Source organism: Sus scrofa, chromosome 16, assembly GCF_000003025.6.
Source record: "Sus scrofa isolate TJ Tabasco breed Duroc chromosome 16, Sscrofa11.1, whole genome shotgun sequence".
NCBI lineage: Eukaryota > Metazoa > Chordata > Mammalia > Artiodactyla > Suidae > Sus > Sus scrofa.
The window spans coordinates 21,579,472-21,606,280 of NC_010458.4; the positions used below are offsets into that span (position 1 = coordinate 21,579,472).

The window sequence follows — 26,809 nt, forward strand, 5'->3', positions numbered from 1 at the left end:
TATTTTAAAAACATACAGGGCAAGATTTCAAACATCATACCAAAGAATAAATATTATCAACTTTTAATATCATAATGTGTAATAAAAATATTAATCTATAATTTATAGAACATGTCATAGGAAAATCAAACACTACACAGTGACATTTTAGAAAATGATCAATACATCATATTCTTTCTTACATACTTTAAAATGAATTAAACAACATGCATCATTTCTTAAGTAAAGAATTTGATTAATATGGTGATGTTTATTAGATTATGTATAAATGGAAATGTTTAATCATATACTGATTTGAAATGTAAAGCTTGTTTCACTAAAAAATCACATCATATATCATGCATAAATGATGAAATGATTTTTAAATTCCTAATTGGTTTTTTGAGATCATATCTTACGAAGGAAAATATTTGGAAGTATAAAAATATTAGCAAACAGGGAGTTCCCGTCGTGGCGCAGTGGTTAACGAATCCGACTAGGAACCATGAGGTTGCGGGTTCAGTCCCTGCACTTGCTCAGTGGGTTAAGGATCCGGCGTTTCCGTGAGCTGTGGTGTAGTTTGCAGACGCGGCTCGGATCCCGCGTTGCTGTGGCTCTGGTGTAGGCCAGAGACTACAGCTCCGATTAGACCCCTAGCCTGGGAACCTCCATATGCCTTGGGAGCGGCCCAAGAAATAGCAAAAAGACAAAAAAAAAAATTAGCAAACGTGATGTTCAGCTCCCTTACTTCACTGTTATATAGGAGAAGGTTGGAGTTCCCGTCATGGTGCAGCGGAAACGAATCCGACTAGGGACCATGAGGTTGTGGTTCGATCCCTGGCCTCACTCAGTGGGTTAAGGATCTGGCATTTCCATGATCTGTGGTGTAGGTTGGATCTGGCATGGCGTGGCTGTGGCTGTGGTGTAAGCCAGCAGCTATATCTCCGATTCGACCCCTAGCTTGGGAAGCTTGATATGCTGCAGGTGTGGTCCTAAAGAAAAGGCCAAAAAAAAAAAAAGGAGAAAGGTGAGTTCTTTGTCTAAGAAAGCCAACATAGATAGTGGCAGAGGTAGGATTAGTACCAAATTGAATTTTTTCATAGAATTGGTTAAATGACTGGTTATTTTTCATACTTCTGTGTGTTACTGTTCTCATGTTCAGTCTGGAAAAACCAAGCCAAACCAGGTAATCGACCCTCAATAGTTTAGCTAGAAACAAATGACAAATGGAATATCTCCAGGTTCCAACCTATTGATCGTGTGTTCCTTCTTCTCAAGTGTCTGCTTCTGGAAGACACAGCTAGAACTATAGCAACAGAATATCCCCAGTCCATATCGTTTATGGTCTGAGCAAAATGAGTATCTCCTTAGAAAGGTCCACAACAAGTAATTTGGTTGGAGAGAGAATTGGTCTCTGTCCCCAGAGGCCTCTGAAGCACTCCAATTACACTGTTGGAGGTAGTTCCTTGCTCCTGTTATCCATGAAGATGGGTCTGGGATGGATCACTGGAGTGACCTAAATGGGCAGAGCCACACTAGCGTGTTGACCAGTTAGGGCTACAAAAGTGGCCCTTTCCTTTTTTTTGACTTCCTGGCCCCTGCCCTCCTCGCTCCCTATTCTCACATGGGGTCAGGGCATGAGAACAAGACCACAAGGGCCCTCTCTTCGTGAGACTCAGCTTTACAACTAGGAGAGACCACAGGACTCGTACCTGGGACCAACTCTCCAATTTAAGAGGACAGGTTTAATAAGGTTACTGAGAACTTTTTGCCATCTCATCCAGCTCTTTCTCCAGCCTGGTGGCTGCTTCAGCAACAGAGCAAAGCTCAGGCATCCCCTAATTCTGGATGTGGGGGCCCACAACAATCTACCAAAACAAGAATGAGGAATTGAGGTCAGTCCTACCAGAGGAGGTTTTCTTACCCTATTTTTATTTTTTTCTGTAGTCTTGCAGGACTCCAACACATTGTGTCCAAATCTTACACATCTTTGAGCTTGAGGTGGCTGTAAAATAGCAGGTCTCAGAACATGTTCAGAATTTTTCACAGGACCTTAAAAGAACAGAATTAAAGGCTTACTATATCTTTAGTGAAATACTTCTTCCCCTCTATTGTGTACTAATTTAATGCGTATTTTCTAAAGTCATGATTAAATGAAGAGTTATTGTTAATTAAAGTCAAAACAGTAAGTTGCCTACTACTTACTTCCTGCCTAGCTTTTACACAATAACTATTCATTTTGACCATGAGACTTCATTCATCAAATATCCTCCTTCATATTTTGTCACTGAGCCCTATCTACACACACACACACACACACACACCACACACACACACACACACACACGTGAGTTAAGACGCAAATGGTAAAACATAAAAATTTTAAGGTCCTTATAATAAAGAGAAACTACATACCTTGTTCAGCACTGTTCGTATCAATTTTTCTTTGCACAAAAGTTGGTATCATAAAAACATTGTTTTTCTTCACTGTAAAAAAAATTAGAAAATTTTGTATTTATGTGTCAGTTTCTACCCTGTTTTAACAGTCCTGTACCAAACTCACCAGTAGATGTCGCTGTTGTCACTAACACAGGAGTAGGCAGTGCTCATGAGAGCTCTGATTCTGCTAAGAAAGTGTGATGGCAAGATGAGTTTTGCTACCAGTCTGTTTACTCTCAAAAAAATAACTGAAAATTAGATCACAAATGGAATATGCAGTCTTCTTTAGAGTCATGAAATCGAGTACTGAAATTCTACAGATTATAAAATCTGAATTGGTAGTGAACCATCAGTGTGCGTTAATATATACCTTATAGAATGTTATAAAACTGTTAGCAAATTCTGCCCCTTCCCTACTCTTTAATGATACCTGAAGAGAGAAGCAAAGATGACCATTATGCTAGGCTATTTTCTAGGAAGTGTATTAATGGGATGAGACTATGGTCTTTGTTGCAAGAATACAATTATAGGTATACCTCAGTGATATTGCCTATTCGATTCCAGACCACTGCAATAAAGCAAATATCCCAATAAAGCAAGACACGAATTTTTTGGTTACCCAGACCATATCAAAGTTACATTTACACTATGCTGTAGTCTATTAAGTGTACAGCAGCATTGTATGAAAAAAATATATTCATATCTTAATTTAAAAATACTGTATTGCTAAAAAGTGCTAACCATCGCCTGAGCCTTCAGTCATAATCTTTTTGTTGGTGGAGGGTCTGCCTCAAGGTTCATGGCTGTTGGCTGATCAGGGAAGTGGTTGCTAAGGACTGAGGTGGCTGTGGTAATTTCTTAAAATAAGACAACAAATGAAGTTTTCAGCAACAACTGACTTTTCCTTTCATGGATGATTTCTCTGTAGCGTACAATGCTGCTTGATAGCATTTTACCCACAGAAGAACTTTCAAAATTGGAGTCAGTCATCTCAAACCCTGCTGCTGCTTTATCAACTAAGTTTATATAAAATATTCTAAATCCTTTGTTGTCATTTCAACAGTTTTCACAGCAACGTCATCCACAGTAGATCCATCTCAAGAAACAACTTTCTTTTTTTTTTACTATTATAATAGCAATTTTTAAAAATTGTTATTTCCCCAATACATTTTTTTCTACTGTACAGCATGGGGACCCAGTTACACAGACATGTATACATTCTTTTTTTCTCCCATTATCATGCTCCATCATAAGTGACTAGACACAGTTCCCAGTGCTACACAGCAGGATCTCATTGCTAATCCATTCCAAAGGCAATAGTTTGCATCCGTTAACCCCAAGCTCCCCAATCCAGCCCACTCCCTCCTCCTTGGCAACCACGAGTCTATTCTCCAAGTTCATGATTTTCTTTTCTGTGAAAGGTTCATTTGTGCCTTATATTAGATTCAAGGTATAAGTGATATTATATGGTATTTGTCTTTCTCTATCTCACTTACTTCACTCAGTATGAGAGTCTCTAATTCCATCCATGTTGCTGCAAATGGCACTATTTCGTTCTTTTTTATGGTTGAGTATTATTCCATTGTGTATATATACCACATCTTCCGAATCCAATCCTCTCTCAATGGACATTTGGGTTGTCTCCATATCTTGACTATTGTGAAGAGTGCTGCAATGAACATGCAGGTGCACATGTCTTTTCTAAGGAAAGTTTTGTCCAGATATATACCCAAGAGTGGAAGTGCTGGGTCATATGGTAGATCTATGTATAGATTTCTAAGGTACTTCCAAACTGTTCTCCATAGTGGCTGTACCAGTTTACATTCCCACCAACAGTGGAGGAGGGTTCCCTTTTCTCCACACCCCCTCCAGCACTTGTTACTTGTGGACTTTAAATTAATGATGGCCATTCTGACTGGTGTGAGGTGGTATCTCATAGTAGTTTTGATTTGCATTTCTCTAATAACCAGGGATGTTGAGCATTTTTTCATGTGTTTGTTGGCCATCTGTATATCTTCCTTGGAGAAATGTCTATTCAGGTCTTTTGCCCATTTTTTCCATTGGGTTATTGGGTTTTTTTGCTGTTTTGAGTTGTATGTGTTGTTTGTATATTTTGGAGATTAAGCCCTTGTCAGTTGCATCGTTTGAAACTATTCTCTCCCATTCTGTAAGTTGTCTTTTTGTTTTCTTTTTGGTTTCCTTTGCTGTGCAAAAGCTTGTCAGTTTGACTAGGTCCCACTGGTTTATGTTTGCTTTTATTTCTGTTGCTTTGAGAGACTGACCTGAGAAAATATTCATAAGGTTGATCTCAGAGAATGTTTTGCCTATATTCTCTTCCAGGAGTTTGATGTTGTCTTGTCTTATATTTAAGTGTTTAAGCCATTTTGAGTTTATTTTCATGCATGGTAGAGGGTGTGAAGAAACAACTTTACTCATAAGAAGCAATTCCTTGTCTGTTCAGATTTCATCAAGAATTCAGTCACATCTTCAGATTCTACTTCTAATTCTAGTTTTCTTGCTGTTTCTACCACATCTGCAATTGCTTCCTCCACTGAAATCTTGAATCCCTCAAAGTCATGTGAGGGTTGGAATCAGTTTCTTCCAGACTTCTGGTAATGTTGATATTTTGACCTTTGACCTCTTCCTATGAATCATAGATGTTCTTAATGGCATCTGGAATAGTTAACCCTTTCCAGAAGGTTTTCAACTGACTTTGCCCAGATCCATCAGAGGAATCACCATCTAAGGCAACTATAACTTTACAAAAATGTACTTATCAAGTAATAAGACTTGAAAATTGAACTCCTTGATCCAGGGGCTGCCAAATGGATATTGTGTTATCCAGCATGAAATATCATTAACATTACTGTCCATCTCCATTCAGGCTCTTGGGTGACCAAGGCATTGTCAAAGAGCAGTAATATTTTGAAAGGAATCTTTTTTTTCTGAGCAGTAGTTCTCAATAGTGGGCTTAAAGAATTCAGTAAACCAGGTTGTCAAAATATGTGCTGTCATCAGGCTTTCTTGTTCCCTTTACAGAACATAGGCAAAGTAGATTAGGATTTTCAAAATGGTAAATAAGCATTGGCTTCTATTTAAAGTTACCAGCTGCATTAGCCCTAATGAAAGAGTCAGTCTGTCCTTTGAAGCTGGACATTGACTTCCGCTCTAACTATGTAGTCCTAGATGACATCTTTTTCTAATAGAAGGCTGTTTCATCTACGTGGAAAATCTCTTGCTTAGTGTGGCAATCTTCATTAATGATTTTTTGGATAACCTGCTGCAGCTTCTACATCAGCGCTTGCTGCTTCACTTTGCACCTCAATATCATCAAGACGACTTCTTTCCTTCTACCTCATGAACCAACCTCTGCTAGCTTCTGACATTTCCTCTGCAGCTTCCTCACTTTTCTCAGTCTTTATGTAATCGAAAAGAGTTAGGGCCTTGCTCTGGATTCACCTTTGCTTAAGGGAATGTTGTGGCTGGTTTGATCTTCCATTCAGACCACTGAACTTTCTCCATCTTGGCAATAAGTCTGTTTCACGTTCTTATCATTCATGTGTTCAATGGAGTCGCACTTTTAATTTCCGTCAATAATTTTTTCTTTGCACTCATAATTTGGCTAACTGTGTGGTGTAAGAGGTCTACTTTTTGGCCTGTCTTGGCTTTAGATATGCCTTCCTCACTAAGATTAATTTATCTAGCTTTTAACTTAAAGTGAGAGACATGCAACTCTTCCTTTCACCTGAACACTTAGAGGCCATTGTAGGGTTATTAAGTGGCTTTATTTCAGTACTGTTGGGTCTCAGGATAAAGGGAGCCTGAGCAGAGGGATAAGATGGGGGAACGGGCCAGTTGGTGGAGCAGTCAGAACACGCACATTTTGATTAAGTTCACCATCTTATGTAGGTGCAGTTTGCAGCACCCCAAAACAATTACAGTAGTAACATCTTTTTTTTTTTTTTTTTTGCCTTTTTTTTCTAGGGCCGCTTCCCACATCATATGGAGGTTCCAGGCTAGGGGTCTAATCAGAGCTGTAGCTGCTGGCCTATGCCAGAGCCACAGCAATGTGGGATCCACGCCGCATCTGTGACCTACACCACAGCTCACGGCAACGCCGGATCCTTAACCCGCTGAGCGAGGCCAGGGATCGAACCCACAACCTCATGGTTCCTAGTCGGATTCGTTAACCACTGCGCCATGACGGGAACTCCAACAGTAGTAACATCTGATCATGGATCACCATACCAAATATAATAATGAAAAGTTTTGAAATATTGCAAGAATTACCAAAATGTAACACAGAGACATGATGTGAGCAAACGTTGTTGGGAAAATGACACCCAGAGACTTGCTCAGGGAGAGTTGCCACAAACCTTTGATTTGTAAAAAGCAATATCTGTGAAGCTCAATAAAATGAGATGTGCCTATACTAACATGGCAAAGAGATCACCTCTTAATTGCAAACTGCAGAAACAGAAACCTTTGAGCGTGGATTAACGGAGATGAGAAAAGAATAAGAATTGCTTCTTTGTAGTATTACAATACATTATAAACGTTGGGATAGAACTGCTTCTCTAATTCAGAGTTCAGTTACATGGTTTCTATGATATTTACTATTGAAAACTAACCGTGGTCCATTTAAAATTGCACTATTTGTCTCTGTTCCAATACCACCAGCATTCTGTACAACATAAAATGAGATGCTGCTTGCTAGTATCAATGTTCTTTTATTCATTGTTGTGTGTGTGTGTGTGTGTCTGATTTTTGAAAAACGAATTGAAGCAGTTATCCAGATAATTTAAAGCCATCTCTTTGCTTTATGCACAAATACAATAAAACAAGTCCTCTGGGACCAGGACCCTATTCCTGTCAATGTCCTATAACTTGTCAGGCCCAGGTGGATGGGGCTGATTGAACCAGAATGTATCTCTTCTGTGTCTGAAAGGTGTCTGACATATTGTTGCTCAGTCATGCTTGGAATTGTTAACAAGAATACAAATCCATTAGAATCAGTTAAAAGGAAGTGAATAGTTGTATTTTCCATTTCTTGTGGCAAGCTTAACTCAGAAAAGGCAGTGGGCTATTCAATAGAAACAAAAACATAAGAATACAAACCATAATCTTGATGTAAAGAATGTTCCAACCATTCAAATACTTTATATCAAACTATTTATAAAATAGTTTTACTTAACAAAGCATTACAAATTTCAAATAAAAATAAGTAATGTTTTAATTAGTGAAAAATTCAAAAAGATCATATTCTAAACTTTATAAATTTAAAGCATAAACTTTAGAATAAGAATCAAAAGCAATGATGTTATTTTGAGTACTACATATATTATAAACTTATAGATGGACAGTAAGAAGGAAAATAAAGCAAGTTCTTTATTTTATAGGGCTGTCTTACATAAAATAATGCTATCATAAACATGAAATCCTAAAAAACATCATAAAGTTTAAACTTTCTACAAAAAAAAAAAAAAACCATAATAGATATACAGTCTGAATTTGTCAGCTTAGAATCATAAGCTATTCTTCCATGCATACTTTGCTGAGGCCCATATTTTATTTGCCACTAAAATATCGGCATTTTATAGTAGCTGAAAAAAATCATGAATGAGAATGGGTTTTGAAAAGTCAGAGGGTCAGGCTTGAGGTTCTAAGTTCTTTAGTACCTGGCCCAGAATGGGGGAAGGTGGGAAGGTCCGTGAAGGATGATGATCTCAGTCGCTTCAGGACAAGGATGACGCTAAAAGCAGACTGCAAACTGAAGTGATAAGGCAGTGGCTTTTGTTTTTCTTTTGATTTGGCTTTTTGCTGTGTTGGAAATTTTGCTCTATCACCAGCTTAGAAAAATCTTTGTATTTGTATCGATTCAAAATAAAGTGTGCCCCTGGTGAGGATTCTACATTAATTTCCATTCAATTCAATAAATATCTGAGTGCTCATCATGTGTGAGACACTCTGTCAGGCATGAAGATGACCTCAAGGATCTCGGGGGATGGAACAGACACATAAAGAGCTGTAGGACAAGGCAGAGGGCAGTACGATCCATCATGAAAGAAATCACCAGAATGCTTCGAGTGTAGAAGAGGCTAAGTTACTGATTCATTCAAAACACACATAGAATAAGGCGTCTTTTTAAAAGGCAGACATCTGTTTATTTAAGTTGATGGTTACTTTACAGGAAATAGCAGTCTCCCCAGATTGTAAAGCTAATACATGCTTAATGCAGAAACTTTGGGAACACAGCAAAAACAAAGGTGGGGGTGGGAGGGAAGTGGTGAGAGAGGGTGGACACAGATCACTTGAAATCCATTACCTAAGCTAACTATTGCTAACTTCTGGCTTATTGGGGCTTCTGTCCATTCAGTCTTTTTTCTAATGTTGATAAATTGAATTTTTAAATAATAACTCACTGTACAATCCATTTATAGACTGCTGTTTTCACATAACAATATGTTATAAACGCTACCCAGTGGGTAGAATTTTAAACATTACCTGTTTGAAAAGTTTCTTAGGTATCATACTCAGAGTAAACACAACAGCGAACACTCAACAGTCAAGGCTATCCTTACCTCCTTGGGACTGAGAATCTGTAGCGTGCAAAGGAAAAGATGAGGACCGGACACGCTTTCTTGAAAAATCATTACACTCTGTAAGAAATTCAATGTGAAGGGTAAAATTGATTGCAATAACAAATTAGCTTCAATCCATGATATGAGAGGAGAGATAGAATATCCTTTTCTCTGGATACATTATCACTTGAAAACATGTAAATTCCTGAAGTACAGTTTTAGACATTGGGGTTAATAGCTTGGTGATTATAAACCGATAGGCCTATTATCCTGCTATGAAACAGAAACAGGTGACTTTGTTACGAAATTGAATACAAATTTCGGGAGTGTATAGAGAATGTTTTTGGAAAGTTGAGGGACGGGCAGTGAAGGATTTTGGTATTGTTAACATCAGTGTTCTCAAGGACAAAAGGCAAAAGCCAGTCTACACGTGTGCTTTAAAAAAAGAAAAACCATCAGGCTTTGCATGGTCTGTGCCACATGCCAAAATGTTCGTGCCTACTTATTTCTTACTAAAATGATTGCTTTTGAAATACAGGTTATGAATCATTACCACGTTCTGCTGCTTCATGCAGGGTGTCTTCTGCAGGTCTCTGGAAGGAAACAAAGCTGCCAGTGAGAGCTGAGTGTTTACTGTTTCACATCAGACTCTTCTACCCTGTCACTTTATAAGAGAATTTTCAGAGTCAGGCAGGGCTAGAAAAAGCTAATCACCTTTACTCAGTAAGGGGTTAAATTTTTCTTTACTTAGTTCTGTGGATAGTAGGGTAAATTACCTCCATAAGCAAGAGTGAATTACAAGAAAATCCTAGTTAAGTTAAGCTAAAGTGAAAATGCTACTAACATTCTCATTTGTCTTCCAAAGCAAGTGATTTTAGGATGATGCTGAAAAAGCAAAATAGGATTCTTAAGATTCCTTTGGAATCATGTTGCAATTTAGAAGCTATTTTATATACAGTTTTAAGCTAGGTCAGTGGTGGGGAATCCATGATAAACCTTAGCCCACCTAATCTTTCACCCATCCCCCTTCCAAGTCATTCCCAAAAAACCCAGATAATTTGCATAAAAATGGCATGTTATCCATAGTTCCAGATAAGACCTCTGGCTTCCCATTTCAGGCAAATTGCTATCTGTAAATCCCTACTGTGTAAATATTCTGAAGGTACTACTCTGCTAAAGGAAAAACAGGATAAATTTATGCAGCAATGGTATCATTTACTATTGCTATGTATATATAGATCTTGAAATACCATCTTCTTTGTCAAAGTAAAAGTCAAAGAAAAATAGCTTGATCTTACCTTAAAATTTGTTCTCTCTTTTCAAAAACAAATATTGGTTGAGCAATGACAGATTTTTCTGTAAAAGAAAAGAACATGCAAGAAATCCAACAATACTCTGACACCAACTAAAAAATTTGAAGTTTTTTTTGGTTTTCATATTTTTCCCTGCCTTTGGGTAAAATCCAAACTGTTTTACATGAGCGCTATAAAGTGCTTATTTACAAATGATTTTAATAGTTAATTACAAAAATAAATGCTTGAGGAAAGTGACAGTAAAATGTTCCCACAAATAGAAAGACCATCCATTAAAAGAACATGCTTTCAGCATTTAAGGAAAACAAAATATAATAACGTGCCATTTAGAAATTCATCATAACATAGTGATTAACATCCTTACTTTCAGAATAACAAATTTTAAAGGATGTAAAATCGTATCTGAAAATAGTATTTCAACTTGGGTTCGATCTCAAAATATAAATGGTATAGATGTACTGCATTCCATCCTTAAAATGATTCAGAAATAATTCATATTTCCTTGACCAGAAGAGACATATACTAGGCCATGTATACAAAACTTAGACTTAAGAGTCAGTCTCAGTGTTGTACAGTAAGTAGTTTGTCAACCTTATTAATCTTTTATATTTTCCTATCTTAGGTAAGACAATAGAGAGGAACTCATTTACTCTAGGGTATAAATCAGTGATAACAGCTTTAAATATCAGCACTTTTTAGAATTCTTAGGGAAGATTATATGGTTGTTAAAAACTTGGTCTCTGGTGTTAGGGAGGCATGCATTCAGGTATAAAGTCTGCCACTAATTCCATACTTTTGGAAACAATATGACTGTACCTCTAGTCTCTTCATCTGAAAAAAATGAAGATTATAACAATACTTACTTTACAGAATTTACATGAAAGTTAAATGGAGTTTTAGACATGATGATTACTTAAAACAAAACAACAATAACCAAAAAAACCTGAAAGAAAGGATATTCGATATGTGGCATGACACCAATCCACATTTCAGAACTGAGAGTTGACATTGCTAACTTATGACAGCACTTTCTTGATAAACCCAAATAGCTTTCTAGCAGCCATTATGGATTTATTGTCCTGGCATACAAGCTGAGATAATTTGCCATCACTGGCTGAATAAATAAAAGTCTAGCTGAAGAATTTCAAGAAACTACCAGATAATTACATCTTTTACATGCCAGAGGGGTTCTCCAGTTCCCCACAACCTTATCCCACAAGTGAGTGTCAAAACTCTGCCAGACCACCCTCTGCCAAGTTCCTGGGGCCCTATGAACTTGGGTGCCTACTTTCAGTCCAGCAAGATAAACTTCCCTTTTTAATGCAAGTGCTTACTGCATTGTCTGCCCTTGGAGCCTAGTGAACCACAGTGGAAAATGCTCAGCAACATATTGGCATTGCCATCCACATTAAACTGTAGTTCAATGCTTTGTTCTTTCTTAGAACAAGCTCCTTTTTCAGCAATTACATTAGATTTAAGAAATGAGATCTCCAATGACTTTGAAAGGAAAGAGTCTTTGTGAATGTGCAGCAGAATACTTATGAGGTGGAATAATAAATGGGCCTCTTCTAAATTGGAGTGAAGATAGTCATCCTTAAAATAGTATGACTTGACCTTCCCCTAGACAAATAACATGTTGACCTTCCCTCTATTGAACCATAGAGCTAAAAATGGGTAGAAGCGGTTTTCAATGGCAGCATTAAGCAGCAAATCATAAAGGTTTACTTGTAGCTTAGAGGGCATGTGGTGAAGTAGGAAGGCCTTTTTTTTTTCATCAATTTAACAAATATTTACTGAGTATCTTTTTGTGCTGACCACTGTACTAGGGTCTTGGTATACACTCTTGATTGAAGGAATATTAGCCTCAGTGCAAGCACCTTCTCTCCCTGACGCTGCCCAGCTCATTAGTCAGAAAGCAGATAATCTCCTTACCTCTTCTTCCATCTAGATTTTCTTCCCTTCTCCCAGGCCAGTCCCTGGGCTTCAAATATAAAGTCAAAAGTAAATATTTCATAAGCCATTGGGTTCATAGCAATTTTCTTACCTGACCTAGTAGAAAAACTTGAAAATAAAGGCATAGTCCTTAAAAATGATATATTTTAAAATTTATCTTTTCTTCTTTCTAATATATTTTTAATCAATCCACTTCTTCAACAAATACGTATTGAGGGATGGCTATATACCAAGATACTTCGCAAGGTAGGAGAAAGAGAACAGTGGTACAAGATGAAGCTGAAGATGAAGTTGGAGTTTTGCAAAGCCTTGCAGGTTGTGCCAAGGAGTTTTGTTTTTATTCCAAGAAAAATGGGAAGCCAATAGAGATTTTAAGCAGTGGGGTGATTCACTCTGATATGCATTTTGTTTTTTAAGATCAGTCTGCCTGCTGTGTGGAAAGCGGATTAGAGGGGAAAGGGAGTGAGGGAAAGGAAATAAGGAATCTAATTAAGAGGCTAGTCCAAATTCTAGAGGAGAATTGACAAGGTCTCTATTTCTTTCTTAGTCGTGCATCCATGATTTTTTCAGGCAAATGCAATAAGTAAAATTTGAGAATATAGTTTTCTGTTAGAAGGAATGATGATGAGGGGATGGGAAGAAATATTTTAAAGAAAAATTGTTTTATGTTTTGCCTATTTTAAGATTCATGTAGCATTTAATGAGTTCCTATATTCATTGTTGCTTTCTGAAATGCTTTATTAAGAGAAGACATTTCATCCCACAAATATTGTATTAGGTACTTGTTACATACAGGAAGGGCACAAAATACCATCTATTAACTCAGTCTCAGTTCACCTGTATTTCTGCTCCACAGTGGAGGTACGCTTTTATCTATCATCTTGTCTAAATTAATCTTTTAAATATGTAAATTATTTTTGAGTTAATTGTGTTTTCTACCATGTTTACAGAGACTTAGTTACACATGAGGAAACTGAGGCTCTGTTAAGCAACTTGCTCAAGGTCATACCACTAGCAAGTAACAAAAGCCTTTAATTAAACCCAGACCTTCCTCCTATAAAACCACTGCTCTTAGTTTCCACAGGTCATATCTACAACTCTACCAGCACAATGTCATGTTCTTAGTATGTAACTTATACTATCCAGTACCACACCAAGGAAAAGTCAGTATAAAATCATGGCACTTATGTTTTTTCAACTTTGTCAAAGTTGATTTATTACACCTATGCATTCCTACTACCTCAGAAATCACAATGAAACATTAATAAATGGTTGGGTTTTTTTGGGGGGGGGTTGAGGGGAACCAGCAGTCAGGGAGGGAGGGTACCACAAAGACAAAGGAAACTGGAGAGAAATAACAGTATCAGGAAGCTAGAAAGTAGGAGAATGAATAATAACCTTAAGCCAGCATTGGAGCTACTAAGAAGCACTCTGAAGACTATAAAATGCTGATGAAAGAAATCAAAGATGACACGAACAGATGGAAAGATATACCGTGTTCTTGGATCGGAAGAATCAGTATTGTCAAAATGACTATACTACCCAAGACAATCTGCAGATCCAGCACAATCACTATCAAATTACAAATGGCATTTTCCCCAGAACTAGAACAAAAAATTTTAAACTTTGTATGGAAACACAAAATACCCCAAATAGCCAAAACAATCCTGAGAAAGAAAACAGAGCTGGAGGAATCAGACTATACTACAAAGCCTCAGTCATCAAATCAGTATGATATAGCACAAAACTAGAAATATAGATCATTGGAACAGAATAGAAGGCCCAGAAATATAGCCACACACCTACGGTCAACTAATCTATAACAAAGGAGGCAAGAATACACAATGGAGAAAAGTTGGTCTCTTCACTAGTGGTGCTGGGAAAACTGGACAGCTACATGCAAAAGAATGAAATTGGAATACTCTCTAACACTGTAGACAAAAATAAATTCAAAATGGATTAAATACATAAATATAAGACCAGATACTATAAAATTCTTAGAGGAAAACATAGGCCAAACCACAGCAGTATCTTCTCAGATCCACCTCCTAGAGTAATGACAATAAAAACAAAAATAAACAGATGGGCCTAATTAGACATAAAAGATTTTTCACAGCAAAGGAAACCATAAACAAAACGAAAAGATAACACAGAATGGGAGTAAATATTTTGCAAGTATGAAGTGACTGACAAGGGATTAATCTCCAAAATATACAAACACCTCCTCCTTCAGCTTGATATAAAAAAAAAAACACAAACAACCCAATCAAAAAATGGGCAAAAGATCTAAATAGACATTTCTCCAAAGAAGACATACAAAAGGCCAAAAAACACATGAAAAGATGTTCAACATAGTTAATTATTAGAGAAATGCAAATCAAAACTACAATAAAGTACCACTTTACATCAACCAGAATGCCCATCATCAAAAAGTCTACAAACAATAAATGCTGATGAGGGTATGGAGAAAAGGGAACACTCTTACACTGTTGGTAGGAATGTAAATTGATGCAACCACTATGAAAAACAATATGGAGTTTCCGCAAAAAACTAAAAATAGGACTACCATGTGATCTAGCAATCAAACTCCTGGACCTTTACCCAGTGAAAACCTAATTTAGAAAGATACATTCACCCCGGTGTTCACAGCAGGATTGTTCACAATAGCCAAGACATGGAAACAACTTAAATGTCCATCTACAGAGGAATGGCTAAAGAAGGTGTGGTACATATATAGAATGGAATGCTACTCAGCCATAAAAACAAATGGAAATAACAGCATTTGCAGCAACATGGATGGATCTTGAGATTATCATATTAAGTGAATTTAGTCAGACAGTGAAAGACAAACATCATATGATATCACTTACATGTGGAATCTAAAAAGAGGATACAAATGAACTTACTTGCCAAACAAACAGACTCACAGACTTTGTAAACTTATGGTTACCAAAAGGAATTGGGGGGATGGGAGGGGGTTTGAGATTAGCATATGCACACTGAGATACATGGAATCACTGGCCAATAGGGACCCACTGCATAGCACAGAAAACTCTACCCAATATTCTGTGATCATCTATGTGGGAAAAGAATCTGAAAGAGAATGGATGAATATACATGTATAACCAAATCACTTTGTTGTGCAGCAGAAATTATCACAACATTGTGAATGAACTATACTTCAATAAAACTTTTACAAATGGAAGAAAAAAAGAGGCAATCTGGTTTACTCCCCATGAGCCACCAAAATCCTGGCATCGGTACCACTAAGTAGTTCTGGAAGCAGAAGTGAAGTTTGACTGAAAACAGGGAGTAGTTTTGTCGATTTGAGAACAAAGTAACTCGGGAGTTACTCCCTGGAAAAGATGCAACATCAGACAAGAGCTTGAAGTGGAGGCTCTATAATAAAAAGCGAGAGATTAGATGAAAGTTTACATACTATGTTAGTTTTCTGTTGTTGCTATAACAATTTATCTTAAGTCTGTGGTTTGGAACAATGCAAATTTATTATCTTACAGTTCTGGAGGCCAGACGTCTGAACTAGGCCAGAAGGTTTGGGTTTCTTCTAGAAGCTCAGGAAAGAATCCATTTCCTTTCCTTTTCCAGCTTGTAGAGGCTGCCCTTATTCCTTGACCCGCAGCCACACATCACTCCAGCCTCTGCTTCTGCTGTCACATCTCCTTCTGTGACTCTGATACTCCTGCCTCCTTCTTTATCTTATGGTGATTTTTGTGATTGCAGTGTGCCCACCCAAATAATCTAAGACAGTCTCCTCATCTCAAGATCGTTAATTTAATCTTGTCTGCTGGGCTTCTTTTGCTGTGTTAAGGTACTTATTTACAGGTGCTTGGCATTAGGATATGGACATCTTTAGGGAGCTGTTCTGCCCACCACACATGCAAAATATTGAGGTCCTTTTCTACTCGGTTCACAGAATGCTGGCAGCTAAGTTTATTTCTTCCAGGCAGGAAATTATAAGACTTTTCTCTGGAGAGTCTGGCCAACCCAAAAGAAAAGAATAAAAGATATTGACAAAGGAATTTCTCAATGAATGGTCAAACCAGATAATGAGTCCCCAGTTCAAGTGCACGTAACTGCTAATGAACTTTTTAGTGTGTGCTCCTTTCTCAAATACAAGCATGGAATCAAGGGTCACCAGACATAAAATTCAGTGATTGAATGAGTAAACAGAAAGAAAGTAAACTGGAGGAAAAGACTTTGCAGCGAGTTTAATATATATTTTATAGCATTATATACATATAATTTATTTTCATATATGGCATATATAAATTACATGTGTAATATGTATATAATTAATATCCTCACAAATATGGAACATCTGTGAAGTAAAAGCAGAGCACTATATTTTAGAAAGAGCAAAACAGAACAAGAGTAAACCTTTAGAAATTTAGACATAAAATATGCTCCTAGAATCAATATTGACTTTTTAAAAATCAATAAAAGATTTGGAGAATAAAATTGAGTAAATAGTCCAAATAGCAGCGCAAAAGGACAGAAATGAAAAATAAGGGAAAATATTTTTAAAAAAAAGAACCTCAGAAAATCAGGCCAAGAGTCACTTCAATGCCTGACTAATAGAAGCTCTAGAGAAAGAGAATATAGAAAAAAGAGGTGATGAAATTATCAAGTAGATCATTAAAATTTCTTCAAATCAAAAGACATGTTTCCAGTTTAAAAGAGCCAATATAATGCTCAGAATGATACGTGGAAATAGAACCGTAACAATGCACATCATGAAATCTTAGGAAATAGCAAAGAAAAGGTCCTACTGGCACGGAGAAGGGAGTAAAAGGTCACATATAAAGAGTCAGGTATCAGAATGACTTTAGGTTTCACAACAACAATTCTGAAGTTAGAAATCAGGAGTTCCCATCATGGCGCACTGGAAATGAATCTGAGTAGTAACTGCGAGGTTGGGGGTTCCATCCCTGACCTTGCTCAGTGGGTTAAGAAGCCGGTGTTGCCATGAGCTGTGGTGTAGGTTGCAGATGTGGCTCAGATCCTGCATTGCTGTGGCTGTGGTGTAGGCTGATGGTTACAGCTCCAATTCCACCCCTAGCCTGGGAACCTCCATATACCGCGGGTTCAACCCTAAAAAGCAAAAAAAAAAAAATAAAATAAAATAAATCAAAGGAGCAATGCTTTTAACACTCTGAAAGGAAATGATTTCCAGCCTAGAATTATGTGCTAATAGAAAGTATCAATTATGTGTAAAGATGCGATAAAAACATTTTCAACTGTAAACTTTCAAAATATGTAACCTGCATGCACACATTTTTGGGATGGTTCTAAAGGAGATGCTCTAGCAAATGAGCTAGTAAACTAAAGAGCCAAGAAAACGGGGCACCAACTCAACGGGATAAAGGCAACCTCCAGGATGATGGTGAGGGGATAGCCCAGAATGACAGCAGTGCACCAGTCAGAGAGAACAACCAGTCCACAATTCGGGGGGTGGTGGTGGTGGTGGGGTCCCTGAGGATACTCTAGGAAAGAAGTCTCCAAAAAGATGGGACTAGAAGCAGTTGAATATCTCCTTTGAGCGGAATATTTTGAAAAGATATTTAGTAATTGGAAGAGAGTTTGGGGATTGGCCAGTAATAAGCACATAGAGAACTAAGAAAACAAACATATGACGCAGTTATTAAATCCAGAGAAAACAGAAAGTAGGGCAGGAAAGGAAAAATAATTGTAATATATTTCATAGTCACAATGATGTGAATACGGAATATTGATCTAATCAAACTTCTGTTACGGTGATTTTGGGAAGATGCGGGAATGGAACACATTTGTGTGTATGATGATAGTGATTGAAGAGGTTGCAGGAATCTGGGAAAGGGACCTAAATTCCTCCACAGTGGCAAACCAGTAGTGTCGAAGCAGAAATACAGAGAAGTTGCAGTAAATGCCCGATAGTTGGATACGTGGAGGTTAATACGAAAGAAACAGCTCTGTGACTTGGATGCTGTTACCTCTAGGGACCAAAAAAAGAAAACGAAAGCAAGCAGTGGAAGGGGCAAGGAGGACATTGCTGTTTTTTCCCAGAAAACTCTTGTAGGACCATTCGATCCCTTAAACCACATGAAATATATATAACTTGGCAAAAAAAAAATAAACACTAAATTTAAAAAGAATTCCTTTTCTACCATACTGTCAGACACCCATGATTAAAGGACAAATCCCATGCTTCTGGCCCAGGATAGACTTCTTATTGAGTTATACTGCTTAACAAGCCTCCAGTATCTTATTTCTTGGACCTACCTGTTCTTTGCATCGAAATATATGGAAATAAAAGTGTGAACAAGGTGGATTCGCCGAGTCTCGAGTGCAATAAAAACACTGCTGAATAACTAACCATAGAGGGCTCTTTGTAATGCCCTCTAACCTACAAAAAGGCATTTTATGTTCTTGTCCTTCACCTTTATTCGAAACTCTCCTTCACATCTCCAGACAAGAATTTAGCTGGGGGGAGTTCCTGTCGTGGCTCAGTGGTTAACGAATCCGACTAGGAACCATGAGGTTGCAGGTTCAATCCCTGGCCTCACTCAGTGGGTTAAGGATCCAGCATTGCCGTGAGCTGTGGTGTACGTTGCAGATGTGGCTTGGATCCTGCATTGCTGTGGCTCTGGTGTAGGCCGGCAGCTGCAGCTCCGATTCGACCCCTAGCCTGGGAACCTCCATATGCTGCGAGTGCGGCCCTAGAAATGGCAAAAAGACCAAAAAAAAAAAAAAAAAAAAGAATTCAGCTGGAGTCTTATGCATAATGTAGAACTTTGTTCTTCAAGATTCTAAAGTGTTGTAATGGTCAGTGTTGACAGTAAACATACACTTCTTTTTCTCCCTATTCTAATACAGGTGATTTGTGAGATCTTTTCCTACCTTTTTTTTTTTTTTTTTTTTTCCAGTGTATTTAATTGGCCCTCAGTCTCAGACTAACCTATTTCATGTAGGAAAGTAACTGGAGGGTTTTCAACCATCTCAGAGCAGGAGGTTTGAAAGTATCTATTGAGCCAAAAGCAGCTCTGGAAGAGGAAGCAGGGGGAGCTGAGAATGAAGTGCCAGTAGGTATGGGAACGGGAACAGGCAGCTCTAGAGGCCCCAAGTCTCTGCTACATGACTCCCCCCATCTAGAGTCTGGCAGGCTGCTTTCTCCTGCTGGGTAGTTCTACTGAGTTCTCCTCCAGCCAAGCCCAAAAAGGTTGTGGAAACAGTCTTGGCAGGAAAGACAACAACCCCCTGCAGAGGAATGGGCACTACCAAATGGGTCACCTCTAATTGCTGCTAGAACTGGAATTATGCACTTGGACTGCAGCTCTGGCAGGCCCTGCATTTCCTTCTCCCTTTTTTCCTGGATCTTTCCATGTGTCTCAGCCACATCCTCTTTTCTAATCTCTTCTCCTATGCACTGTCTCATCCAGGCTCCAACATTGTCCTTTATGTCCCCGTCCTCTTCCTCTTCTTTCACTTGTGTCTGGCTCTCTGATGGGTCAAAGTGTGGATTTTGGAACTCTGAGGCCAGATGATCCTACAGATGCAGTTTTTAAAAAAGTATTCCAAGGCTCAACGTTTTCATCTCTCTTGAGGTATATTTTTAGAGGGTTGTTATGAACACTGAAGCAATGTGTGCATGTGAGAGCACCTGGTACAGCTTCCAGTCTTTTTTTTTTTTTTTTTTTAATCCAATCTTGATTTGCAAGAGAAAACAAGAACTCAAACCTATGTTAAAGTATTCTAAGATGGTTTTAAGAAATGACAAACTGTAGCCCCAGAAGAAAAATGAGTTTGTGCCAATTCATGAAAAAGCCACAGGCATAAGACATTCTGTACTTACTTCTAGCCATCTATGAGGGAACTTTGTAATGCAAATGCAAAAGCAATGAACTAAACAACAAATTAGTCACCAAAATATTAAAAAGTATGTGTTTACAGAAGGAGGTAAATAATGTCACAGAGTGACATTAGTAACTGTGATGGGACACTCTTGATTCTACTTTGTGAGATACCTTGTGCTGACTTGAAGGTAAAATAACCAGGATCCCAGAGGGAAATAAGCAGTTTACATAGGAAGTCGCCAGGCTGAACTTAAAAAGCACCAGCTTAACTTGAGGCACAAAGTAAATGGACCCCACTGGAACAATTCCAGCATGGCCATCCCTGGTGAAGTTATAACCAGTTTTGTACTTATGAATACAAGTGTGTTGTAATAAATACATTATATAAAATTAAAGGAGAAAACACTGGCTCTTTTCAAACCAGTTCTGCATTTTTTTGAACTGCTATAAGTTCTTGTTGGAAATGAAGTTATAAACTGCCTACTCGAAGACATTTAGCATTTCTTAGTTTTGATTCATTGTGACCACACACTAGAGAAAAAAAGGAATCAATATTAGAATTTAAAAAAAAGGAAGCTATTCCTTTTCTCATCAAAACCATGCTGATAAAGAAATTATTCATTTTGAGAATAGGACATTCTTTTTTTTTTTTTTTGCCTTTTGCCACACTCGCGGCATATGGAGGTTCCCACGCTAGGGGTCAAATCAGAGCTATAACTGCCTGCCTACACCACAGCCACAGCAACGCCAGATCCGAGCTGCATTTATGATCTACACCACAGCTCATGGCAACACCATATCCTTAACCCACTGAGCAAGGCCAGGGATAAAACCCACAACCTCATGATTCCTAGTCGGATTCGTTTCTGCTATGCCACAACGGGAGCTCCCAAGAATGGGACATTCTTAATAGGACATTGGAAAAGATGAGAAAACTATCTTTCAACCCACTGAATACAACCCTTGCCACCCAGAACTCAGTCTAATCCATACCATCTTCTGAACTCATCTGCTTCTCATGCCGTTAATCTTCAAGGGACCTATTCATTGTTAAGTTTCAAAGACTCTAGACTTTTTCTCCACTGGTTTGTATATTAGTCCAAATCTAGACACAGATCAATTTCAAATAAACAAGACATGTAAATAATTATAGTATTTGACACGAGCCAGAAGCAAAAAAACCCAAAAAACAAGAAACACAGAAGTGTGTCAAACATAGACCTTGCTATACTTCTGGAGGTAGGACCAAGACCCTGAAAATTCTGTGTCAAATGGGTTCTCACCCCAACCTCAACAGCAAACCATGCTGTTTAATTTGCAATGCAATCACACCTAGTAATGGGCTATGGCTGGTTTCTTAATTCCATTTGCTTTTCCGAATCTGGAAATTGGTAGCAGCAACCATTCAATTAAAGAAAAATTCTTCTCATTTCTTAAAGTCAATTACTTCACTAATATTATAAATATGGAAGTTTACAGATTAAAAAAAAAAACCAGAAGATTCTTGTAGCTCCCATTGGACCCCTAGCCTGGGAAACTCCATATGCCGCTGGTGCAGCCCTACAAAACGAAATAAATAAATAAATAATTAAAATGAAAAATCGTAGCAATTCTCACTTAAAAAATGAAAAAAAACCCAAGAATTTTCATTAAGTCATTTGATACAGAACATCTAGCAGGGAGTTCCCGTCGTGGCGCAGTGGTTAACGAATCGACTAGGAACCATGAGTTGCGGTTCGTCCTGCCTTGCTCGGTTGACGATCCGTTGCGTGAGCTTGGTGTAGTTGCAGACGCGCTCGATCTGCGTTGCTGTGGCTCTGGCGTAGCGGTGCTACAGCTCGATTGGACCCTAGCTGGAACTCATATGCCGGGAGCGCCCAAAGAAATAGCAAAAAGACAAAAAAAAAAAAAAAAAAAAAGAACATCTAGCAAAATCATTCTATCTATCAAAATACAGTGATAATGGAAGAAACTGGCTTTATATTTTTGAATGTTCGGTAATGAATCCCAAAAGACATGGTCATCACGTGCCATATGCTTTATATTTGGGGATGATCAGTGAGGGGGACGCTTTCATGAAGACCTACTTCTTTTTCAGTAGACCTTTTTCAACAGCCATGACATCACACTCTGTTAAATTTTACTCTTGTTTCAGTGTCTAAACATGACTCTGAATTATTTTTTTTTCTTCTTAAAACAGTACCATATGACATGCTTATGCTTGCCACGACTAGTCTTTAACCTTCTGCCTTTCGAAATGTTTAACTTAATATGACCGAACTGATCTCCCATGATGGTTCTTTTATGCACATGCATACTACAAAAATGTATATTTGCATCATACTTGACCTATTGTAAAACATGTTTAAACATATTAATCTTTTAAATATATGAGCACCAGGAGCCAAAATGCATGGTTTTAAAAACCTAAGCTTTGGCATAAACCAGACTGGATTCAGACTCCATCTCCTCAGCTTACTAACTGTGCGCTAGGGCAGGTCATTTGATCTCTCTGAGCCCATGTTTACACATCTGCAAAATGGGAATAGGAAGATATAGTTCACAAAGTTGTAAGGATTAAGCAAAGTAATGTAGGTAAAACACTAAGCGTAGTGCCTGGCACGTGAGAGAGAAACTTGGTAAACTGCATCTCTTAGTACATGATACCATCCTCAAGAGGTAAGTTATCAAACCCTTGTATGATGAGAGAACTAAGGCTCCAGTATTATAAGACGTACCCCCAAGATCACACAGCTAGCGCTTAGAGAACTGGGATTAAAACACATGAGAGCTGACTCCCAATCTCATGCTTTTTTCTCTAAGAAAGCCCTGCTTGGCTTAGTTAAATGCCTATTTCGCAGTTTCTTTTCTTCTGAAGCTGTGAGGTACCTGGACTGGGATAGCCTGCCTGCTTTTGTCATCTGTACAAGCCTGGTTAAGATGTCACCTCAGCCCGTGGGAGTCTTCCTGCACTTTTGTTTTACCATCTGCAAATATGCAAGATGATTCACTTATATTCTTACCATTTTCTGTTCGGATTCTGACTTTAAAAAGTTTGTTTGCGAATGTTGGCGGGCAAATGGCATGGTGAGTCTGGCAGTTTAAAACCTCCGTGTCCAAATCTGACTAGGAACCATGAGGTTATGGGTTCGATCCCTGGCCTTGCTCAGTGGGTTAAGGATCTGGCGTTGCCGTGAGCTGTGATGTAGGTCACAGACGCAGCTCGGATCTGGCGTTGCTGTAGCTCTGGTATAGGCCAGCAGCAACAGCTCCGATTAGACCCCTAGCCTGGGAACCTCCATATGCCGCAGGTGCGGCTATAAAAAGCAAAAAAAAATAAAAAAAATAAAACCTCCACGTCAATATTTATTTTCAGCCACTGGCAAAAATGACTCAGAAGAATGTGTTCCTTTTGACAAAGCATACCCATTTCTTCATAATTTGAAGATGTTATTTCATCTATACATAAAACTATTGTTTGCTTTTGTGATAAAGTTATCTGCAGTCTTTAATTACTTGAATATAATTGTCAGCAGCAAATATGGGCCCTCTGGATTTACAATGCCAGAAAGAGCTGGTTTTGTTCTTTCTCTACATCCTTCCTTCATTTACGCCCATGGGCTAATGAAGATGCAGAATGTGTCCTGCGATGTGCCTGGTCAACTCAGTGCCATTTGGAAATACATATTTCATTTGACAGCATTTATAAATCACATATTTTCCCCTCAGAATAACTTGCAGTGTGAAAATGCTCCATATGTTAGAAGTGGGTCTCTCTATTTTGCTGAGGGAGGAGGGAATGGAAATATAGTCTAGGTTGCATGGCATGTTGAAGAGAAGCATCGAGTAAGCACATGTACAGGTTTAAAATGGTATCTGTTAAACTTCATTTTAAGTAATTAGTGTTTTCTGCACTGCTAAAATTAAAGAGGTGATTTTGACGCAAAATATATTAATAAGAATTAAATCACTCTTCACAAAGACTCTTAATATATCAGTGTGGCTGAAATGCAGCTTTGAATATTGAATTCAGACAAATGTAAGCTCTTTCTCTTCAGTAAAGAAGCACACTATTTTTAAATTCCCTCATGGATTCCAAGGACACAAGCCAGATGCTTGATGGCAACTTCTTCCAGTTCCCAAACTCTTTCCTTGAGCTTATTCCCCTTCGTCCTGAGCCATTGGGCAAGCAAGAGAAAAAGCTCCTTATTTTCCCATTTCACAGGAATAAATGGATGTTTTTCCAATAAGAACAAGGCCTTGGAGGCCTAGGCAGGAATAAAGGAGTAGGGCTGCCACCCAAGGTGCTCACAAGCATGTCACTAAGAGTTAAAATGTATCCTATTGCATGAGCTTTCCAGCACATGTGTGGCAGCACGCTGGTATATGTGCTAATATGTGTGCTAAGATCTTGGTCTGTCATCCCACAGGTTTGTCATCCCATCCTGCTTTTCCCCCAAGGTGCTGTACACATTTGAGATTCATATATGTGGTTACGTGTATCAGCAATTCTTTTCTCGCTACTTCAGAGTAGTATTCCAGTGTATGAATATACTAACAATTTGCCTATCTGTTTATCTACTTATATACATTTGGGTTGTTCCCATGTTTGAGCTTATAGAAATAAAATCTACTATGAACATTCTTGTTCAAGTTTTTTGTGGATACATCATTTTCATCTCTCTTGGGAAAATACCTAAGAATATAATTGCTAGATTATAGGGAAGGTGTAGATTAAACTATATAGGAAACTGCCAAACTATTTTCCAAAGTGGTTATTCCTGGTTTGCAGAAATGAATAAAATCTGGTTTCTCCTTATTCTCTCCAACACATAGTGTCATCAGTATTTTCTTAAATTTTATTTTCTTCTTTTTTGGCTGCACCCACAGTATGTGAAAGTTCCTAGGCCAGGGATCGAACCTTCATGACAGCATCATCCCTAGCCACAGCAGTGACAACACTGGATCCCTAACTTGCTGAGCCACTGGGGAACTCCATATCATCAGTATTTGTAATATTAGCCCTTCTAGTGAATATGAAACAATATCTCACAGTGATTTGAATTGCATTTCCAGATGACTAATTACACTGAGCATCTGATGTGCTTACTGGCCATTTGTAGATCCTCATTTTGAAGCGCCTGCAAGATCATTTGTCCATTTTTAAATCAAATTCTTTACATTGAGTTCTTCACTTATTATTACAAGTTCTTTTTCAGCTCTGTTTTTCACAAATATTGTTTCCCAGTCTTTTTTCTTAATGTTGTATTTTAAAGAACAGATAATTTTAATGTTGACATTCTGATTTGTCTATTTTTTATGATTAGCACTGTGTCTGTGTAAAACCTGTCTATTCCAATTTTGTGAAAGCTTTTGTTCTAAAAGCTTTATGGATTTACTTTTGCATTTTAGTATATTTCATCTTAATTTTTGTGCAAAGTAGGTGTTGAGGTTCATTTTTAGTAATATGTTTATCAGTTTGTTCCAGGATTATTACAGAAAAGATTCTCTTATCCTCTTTTGAATTATCTTGATGTCTTTGTCAAAAATCAATTGGTCGGAGTTCCCATCATGGTGCAGTGGTTAACGAATCCGACTAGGAACTGTGAGGTTGCAGGTTTGATCCCTGGCCTTGCTCAGTGGGTTAAAGATCCGGCATTGCCGTGAGCTGTGGTGTAGGTTGCAGACTCAGCTCGGATCCCACGTTGCTGTGGCGCTGGTGTAGGTCAGCGGCTACAGTTCCGATTCGACCCCTAGCCTGGGAACCTCCATATGCCACGGGAGCGGCCCAAGAAATGGCAAAAAGACCAAAAAAAAATTACAACAACAACAAAAAATCAATTGGCTAATACGAATAGTTCAATTTCCTGGCTCCCTCTTCTTTTTTAATGATTGATTTTCTATCTTTACACCATTATTACACTGCCTTGATTATTATAGCTTAAAATTCCAAATTGTGGTTTATCAACTTTGTTCTTCTTTTTCAAAATTGATTAACTATCCTTGGTCCTTTGTATTTCCTTATAAATTTTAAATCAACTTGTCAAAAGAAAAAATTTCTGTTGGAATTTTTATTGGGATGGCCTTGACTCTTTAGATCAATTGGAGAGAATTGACATCTTAATAATATCAACGCTTTCAACTCATGTATTTATGTCAGTTTTCTTTAGCTTCTCTCTGCAATGTCCGTTTTAAGTGTATAGGTCTTACACATACTTTGTTAAATTAATTTTTAAGTATTTCCTTTTTCTCTACTGAAAGAGTACTTTAAAAATTTCAATTTCTAATTATTCTTGGCTAATACGTAGAAGCACTGACTTTATAACCTGTTATCCTGTCATCTAGCTGAACTCATGTACTAGTTTAGTATTTTGGAGCATGGGGATAGATTCCTAAGGAATTTTCAATATAGACTATCACTTGTCTGTGAATAAAAATAATTTTATCTCTTTCTTTCTAATATGTAAGCCTTTTCTTTTCCTTTTCTTAACTTAGTACACTGGCCAGTATGATGCTAAATAGAAGGGATTACAATGGACATCTTTTTTTCTTCCTGATCTTAGCAGGAAAGTATGATTAGCGGTTGGTTTTTGTAAAGTTCTTTATCATGTTGAGGAAGTTACTTTCCATTCCAAATCCTTTAAAAAATTTTGCATGACTAGATGTTGAATTTTATGTCTTTTTCTGCATCTTT

At 37.9% G+C, this 26,809-nt stretch overlaps 1 protein-coding gene across 2 annotated transcripts in view; it reads right to left on the bottom strand.

Annotated features, from left to right (window-relative positions):
* The window catches only part of RANBP3L (RAN binding protein 3 like), a 49,483-nt gene that overhangs the window by 16,565 nt on the left and 6,109 nt on the right, over window positions 1-26,809 (bottom strand). Inside the window, exons 2-8 of one of the 2 annotated variants that reach the window (XM_021076595.1) lie at window positions 10,298-10,355; window positions 9,553-9,608; window positions 9,000-9,077; window positions 8,644-8,659; window positions 8,097-8,170; window positions 2,395-2,466; window positions 1,904-2,031 (exon numbers count right to left, since the gene is read on the bottom strand). In XM_021076595.1, the coding sequence (XP_020932254.1) occupies window positions 1,904-2,031; window positions 2,395-2,466; window positions 8,097-8,170; window positions 8,644-8,659; window positions 9,000-9,077; window positions 9,553-9,608; window positions 10,298-10,355 (482 nt within the window). The remainder of the gene's footprint in view (window positions 1-1,903; window positions 2,032-2,394; window positions 2,467-8,096; window positions 8,171-8,643; window positions 8,660-8,999; window positions 9,078-9,552; window positions 9,609-10,297; window positions 10,356-26,809) is intronic. The other variant, XM_021076594.1, reaches the window with a different exon arrangement.